General features: G+C 50.2%; 1 protein-coding gene across 1 annotated transcript in view; it reads right to left on the bottom strand.

Annotated features, from left to right (window-relative positions):
- Positions 1 to 6,786, bottom strand: part of LOC132384782 (adenylate cyclase type 5-like) — a 179,267-nt gene that overhangs the window by 7,718 nt on the left and 164,763 nt on the right. Inside the window, exons 18-20 of the mRNA XM_059956276.1 lie at positions 6,616 to 6,639; positions 5,404 to 5,536; positions 300 to 563 (exon numbers count right to left, since the gene is read on the bottom strand). Of these exons, the coding sequence (XP_059812259.1) occupies positions 300 to 563; positions 5,404 to 5,536; positions 6,616 to 6,639 (421 nt within the window). The remainder of the gene's footprint in view (positions 1 to 299; positions 564 to 5,403; positions 5,537 to 6,615; positions 6,640 to 6,786) is intronic.

Genomic DNA, 6,786 nt, shown 5'->3' with positions numbered 1-6,786 from the left:
CACCATCTAAATGAAGACGCACAACTCCACAACACCCTGAAGCATAATGGATTGATTGTGAGAATGTGTCAAGTACACATGCAGCCGATTGACTGAGCCTCCTACAAGCGGAGGTCTCTCTCTCCTTTTATTGTATGGGTTTTCGAGTGCACGTTTTTGTCTCAGAGGGCCCGGTTCGTCACTCCCGCACTGCAAGTTGCGCGTGTGTACAAAGACTCAGTAAAAACATTTAATCCAACTCCGTTATCTCCCTTGCTCCATGCTTCCCGAACACCCTCCAACCCCTCCACCTCCATCACCTCGTCAAAGTCAGCGATGATCTCGTTCAGGAGCCGCAGACACTCCACGCCCTCGTTGTTGGCCTCCAGCTCCACGTAGAACTCGGAGAAGTTGCTGATGGAGGCGAACATGACGGCCACACACTCGCAGGACTGGTAGTAGAGCTCGTGGTTCTGGCGCTCGCGTGCCAGGAAGTGGGCGGCCACATCCTTGGGCAGAATGTTGTGCAGCAAGCGCAGATTATACGACTGGAGCTTCTCCATCTCCTCCTTCTCCTCGGTGGCCTGAAGTGGGGACACAGTGTCGGCAGAAGAGAATGGGCACTCACAGGACATGCAGACTGGAGAATGGAGGAACAGCCTTGGGAGGGACAGGTAGGTGGCAGGTAGACCGGGTGGTGGAGGTGGAACACGGGACACCTCCCTTCACTGGGCATGAGAGCAGAGGGGCGACGGGAGGTGACGGGCAGCATTGGGGAACAGAAGGACCTTGGAAGGTCACAGGTAGGCAGGGTGGTGGAGGGGAGACTTGTCTTCACTGGGTGTGGAGCAGGGAGGTGGGAACAAGAGGGACCCTTGGGAAGTGGTAATTGCGAAGGAGTCACAAAGAGACTCGCCTCCATTGGCCCAGAACGGTGGGGGGGGGGGGGTCACTTGACAGCCATAGCAAACCCTGGCCTGTGATGCTGCTGCAGGGAGGTCTTTCACTGCACCTGTGCTGGCGACAGTAAACTCCACTCTGACTTTGATTTGGAGTACCGTGTGCAGATCTGGTCACTGCTGGAGGGGATGCTGAGGACTTCCCCCAGGAAGTTCCCTGGGACAGAGTGTTTCAGCTACCTGAAGAGATTGGGTCTGTTCTCCGTGGAGTGGGGGAGTTCAAGAGGGGAACACGATTGAGCTGTACAACATCAGGAGGGGTTATAGAAAGGGGAGACTATAGGGAACTTCTCCCTGTATCAGAGATAGACAGGGTGTATAAAGGAAGCACTGGAGAGAGGATGCAGAGGAGATTTACCAGGAGGTTTCCTGGAATGGAGACTCTCAATTTAAAGAAAGATTAACTTTACTTGTCGTGTGTACATCAAAACATACTGTGAAGTACATCATTTGCGTCAACAACCGACACAATCCGAGGATGTGCTGGGGACAGCCCATGAGTGCCCACAACTCACTAACCCCAACCCATATGCCCTTGGAACATAGGAGGAAACTGGAACCCCCAGAGAAAATGAGAGGAAACACATGTGGTTACGGTAATTGTTGGTGCTGCAATAGCGTTACGCTAACCTCTACGCTACTGTGTCGCTGTGGAAAGTCTGGTACTATTCTCCCTGGAGCGGAGCGGGCTGAGGTGGGACCTGATAGAAGCTTGGGGTTGGACGCCTGTCCGTGAGGAAGAAAAGAAGCTTGTTTTTTTATTGCCATTATTGAGCTGCTGTTGTTGCTTGTGTTGTGCTGCTGAGCATTGTGGGTATGACGCTCGGTTGGCGACATATGTGAGGTGACACTCAGCACACACCCAGGTTATGTCGGTTGCAAGTGCAGATGGAACATTTCAATGTAAGTTTTTGATGCAGATCTGTGCAGAGTTAGAGGGGTGTAGAAGGGGTAGACAAGTCTTTTCCTCACAGTGAGTGGGAGCGTCTGTTGAGGGGTTTAGAGGGAGCAACGCACTGTCTGCTGGAGGAACTCAGTGGGTTGGGGAGATTCCGTGAGGCTGAAAGGAGCTGAGGAAAGATTTCCTGATGCAGGGTCTCTACTGACAGTCCCTCTCTACCTCACAGATACTGCTCAACTCACTGAGCTCTGGATTCCAGTGTCTGCACTCTCCAAAGGTTTAGAGTGCATACGAGGGGGGAGTCTTATATCCCAATTGTGGGGAGGGGGGGGCTGGAATCTAAAACAGTCTGAGGTGGGAGTGGAAGCAGAGACTCCCACGACATTGGAGAGGTATCTGGAGTAGCACTGGTATCACCAAGACAGGAAAATTTATGGAGCAAGTGCTGGGGAAATGGGGGTTAGCATGGGCACAATGGACCAAAGGGCCTGTCTCTGTGCTGCGTGTGGACTAGGGTGGAAGAGCAGAAATCTCCCTGTTCCTCCCCTCCCCACCCCACACCAACAAGAGTGGAATTGAGCAGGTAGGAGTCATTCCTACCTGTGGCCATCAAACTTCACAACTCCTCCCTCGGAGTGTCAGACACCCTGCTCCAATAGGCTGGTCCTGGACTTATTTCCACTTGGCATGATTAACTTATTTTTATTTAATTATTTATGGTTTTATATTGCTATATTTCTTCACTATTCTTGGTTGGTGCGACTGTAACGAAACCCAATTTCCCTCGGGATCAATAAAGTACGTCGGTCTGTCTGTCACACCGATCCTGAGAGAATGGGAGTAAGGAAGACTCTCTAATTTTTCTACTCAAGTCGATAATCTCAATCTCTGCTACTGTCCTTGTCCCTCTCCAACCCTCACTACTCCCTGTATCCCTCCTCACAGCCCACATCTCCTTCTGCCTTTGTAACACTCTCAACCCATTTCCTTTCTCTTCTTGACTCAATTCATCCACTTTCTCGACAAAACTTCCCATCCTTGTCCTTCCATCTGACCAGAACATACCTGTGCGAAGTTGGCCTGTAAACACTATCCACATGTGGACTTGCCCAAAGACACCTCTTTCTAAATTAACTCTTTCTAGTTCCTGCCTAATGCTCTCATAATTTGCCTTGCTTCAGTTTAATACTCTCTCGCAAGGTCCATACTTATCTGAAGCAGTGAGCATTTCACTGTTACAGGGGTTCCGGCCATCGTCTGCAGGGAGTTTGTACGTTCTCCCAGTGATTGCAAGTGTTTCCTCTGGGTGCTCTGGTTTCCTCTCACCGTCCAAAGATGTAGGGGTTAGCGGTTAGTAAATTGTGGCCGTGCTATGTTGGCGCTGGAAGCACGGTTGGATTTGCAGGCTGCCCCAGTACAATCCTCGGACTGTACTGGGCGTTGACACAAATAGTCAGGAGAAAGTACAGCACAGAAACAGGCCATTTGACCCATCTCATCCATGTCAAACTATTTAAGCTGCCTACTCCCATTGGCCTGTACCAGGACCATAGCCCTCCATACCTCAAACTCCATGTACCGATCCAAACTTCTCTTAAATGTCGAAATTGAGCTTGTGCTGGCAGCTCGTTCCACACTCTCACCACCCTCTGAGTGAAGACATTTCCCCTCATGTTCCCCCTAAACTTTTCACCTTTCAAAGTCATTCAGTGTCTGCAGTGCTACGCTGCAGATGTGCCAGCATTCTATTCCATGCTGTAGTCGCTGGGCCAACAGGGTGAGAGCAGCGGATACCAAGAAGATGGACAAGCTCATCAGGAAGGCTGGTTCTGTTCTGGGGCTGGAACTGGATTCCCCGGTGGTTGTGTCTGGGAGGAGAGTGCTGCAGAAGTACGGAGCATTATGGACAATCCCTCTCACCCCCTCCATGACCTTCTGGACAAACAGAGGAGCACCTTTCGTAACAGACTGATTCCACTGAGCAGCACAGAGATTCTTTCTCCCTGTGGCTACAAAACTCTACAACTCCTCCTCCTCAAGTACACCGTTTCATTGCACATCTGTATTTTGCACTTTTACTTTTTAATGCACATTTTTGTATTTTTTTCACACCTCAATGCTTACATCTTGTAGTTTAAAGTACATATATATTTCTGACAGAGAAACCTTGCAACAATAATTACCAGGATAAATAAAGTTTTATCTTATCGTATCTTAACTCATGACCTCTGGTTGTAATCCCACCCAATTTGAGTGGAAAAAGCCAGTTTGCATTTACCCTATCTATACCCCTCATAATCCTGTACACCTCTATCAAATCTCCCATCAATCTTCTACATTCCAGGGAGTAAAGTGCAAACCTATTCAATGTTACCTTATAATTCAGGTCCTGGCAATTCTCTCTGCACTCTTTTAACCTTATTTACATCTTTCCTGTAGGTAGGTGACCAAACCTGCACACAGTACTCCAAATTAGGCCTCACCAATGTCTTATACAACTTCAACATAACGTCCCATCTCCTGTACGCAGTACATTAATTTATGAAGGCCAATGTGCCAAAAGCTCCCTTTACTAAAACAATGTATTTCACTGCATGTTTCAATGTACATGTGACAAATAAAGCTAATTGTTTTAAAGGATCTTTAATCATTTAAAAAAACTTTGAGCTGTAGTCACACTCCCTAACTATTCTCCCACTGAAAGGTCAGTTACCTGGAAGGTTTATTACTCAACACCAAGTCCAGAATGGACCCTGCCAATATTTTTACCCATTTGCCCCAATTGAACCTTGTCCTTCTACCCCTTGCCTATCTAAATGCCAATCAAACACAACCAGTGTCTCTGATTCCACTCCCTCCTCTGGTAATAACTTCCAGGTATCACCCACTCTCTGTGTGGGGAAACTTAACCCTCAGGTCCCCTTTGAACCTCCTCCCTCTCACCTCAAACCTACCTCTCTTGTTTCTGATACCACTGCTGTGGGGAAAAAAGGATTCTGACTCCCCACCGTATCTACACCTTGCAACCTCATAAACAGCACACATCTCTCCCTGTAACTAGAACCCTCCAATCCAGGACAACACCCTGGAGAATCTCTTCTGCTCCCTTTTCCAGGACATCACATCACCCTCACAGCTCCCCTTCCTCCCCCCCCAACCCAGACCTTCACCCCCCACCTCCCTCAATCTCCCCCTGCCAACCCATTTCCCCCTTCTCCTTTGTTACCCCTGCCTATTTACCTGGTTTTCAGTTCCATTCCCCATTTGTTCCCCCACGCCTCACCCCCTCCACTCCCATTCCTCTCCTAACCCGCCTCCTTCTACCTCCCAGAGGGTCAAGCTGGGCTGTAGACCACACTTGTCCTCCCCCTTCCCGTCATTCTCCTCTCCTCTCCCTCCCCTTTCCCTCAATCCACCCCTCACCCCTGCCCCTTCATTCACTCCCCCTCCACTCCCTCACTCCTTCCTCTCCTCTCCCCTTCCCCCCTCCTTTCTCCTCATTAACTCATTCTTTCCTCACTCAGTCCCCCCTCCACCCTCCCTCCCCGGGAGCACGTTCCTCACCTGCAGCTTCCAGAGGAAGTCCAGCCGGCCCTTGGATTCCACCTGCTGTGCATGCAGGAACAGGACCAACATGAAGAGCAACAGCACCACCGGGGTCATGTACCTCAGGGGCACCTTAGGCACCAGCTCCTCACTGCAAAATGCGACGTACAGAGAGGTGGGGAGAATGGGAGAGGATTAACGTACATTCCATGACAACCCCACCGCCCACATCCCCCATCTTGGGAGTCACCACCAAGCAGGGAAACGCAAGAGCGTGTCAGAGGGTGAGGATCCTGCGGTGAGTGACTCCACCCCTCCTGACACCCCAAGCTCTCTCCACCACTTGCCCGGGTGCAGTTAGTTCAGGCACTCCACATCTGCCACGTTACCTCTCCACCGTCTGCAGGACAGGAGTGTGATGGACAAAGCAACCCACTCAATTGGCACCCCATCCCACTTCCTCCACTAAGCACCCTCCCACACCACGGGCACACTCAATACACCACAGTCAAAGCCTGGACTATGTGGACAGCATCTCCTAAACCCTCCACCCCTTTTGCCCAGGAGGACTCGGTGGGGGTGGGGAGCACTCTCCGCCTCTTCCGTACCATCCCAACTGGGAAACATGTCAACCATTTCTTCACAGTCTGAATCCTGGGAACTAAAGGAATTCGGCATGTCCCCGTCAACTTTTACCAATGTTTATCAATGCACATGGAAAGCATCACTGCTTGGCACAGCTCCTCACATCATGGAAACCAGCCCTGTCTGCATGGGACTCTGTCCACTCTTCTCACTGTCTCAGTAAAGCGCCAGAATAATCAAAGACCCCACCCACCCCAGACATTCTCTCTCCCTCCCCTCCCGTCAGGCAGAAGATACAAAAGCCTGAAAGCACGTTTCACCAGGTTCAAGGACAGTTTCTATCCCAACGTTATAAAATTATTAAATGGTCCCCCAGTAAAACCTCACAGTTTCTGTACTTTCTCTGTAACTGTGACACTTTATTCTGCATTCTGTTACTGTTTTACTTTGTTCTACCTCAATGGACTGTGTAATGACCTGACCTGTATGAACAGTGTGCAAGACAAGCTTTTCACTCTATCTCAGTACACGTGACAGTAATAAACCGATTCCAATATCTCCCTACCACACCACGTGGACTGCAAGGGCTTGCCGAGCTGTCTCAGGTAAGGGGGGGGGGGTGAAATGGGGAAACAGGAGACTCACCAGGCCATAGTGTCGTTGCTCGTCCTGGGGAGAGAGCAGAGAGGGAAGACATGGTCATTCAGAGCAAAAAGTGGGTGGCTGTATAGCCCAGCTCAACTGACAATTCTGAGAGGTCTACGAACCCCAGGGTGGGGGTCCCTGCCCCATCCTGCTGACTCCCAGTCCAAGACT

The sequence above is a fragment of the Hypanus sabinus genome, chromosome X1, assembly GCF_030144855.1.
Source record: "Hypanus sabinus isolate sHypSab1 chromosome X1, sHypSab1.hap1, whole genome shotgun sequence".
Lineage (NCBI taxonomy): Eukaryota > Metazoa > Chordata > Chondrichthyes > Myliobatiformes > Dasyatidae > Hypanus > Hypanus sabinus.
The sequence above is the reverse complement of the archived record's forward strand: the minus strand, read 5'-3'. Positions and strand labels throughout refer to the sequence as shown.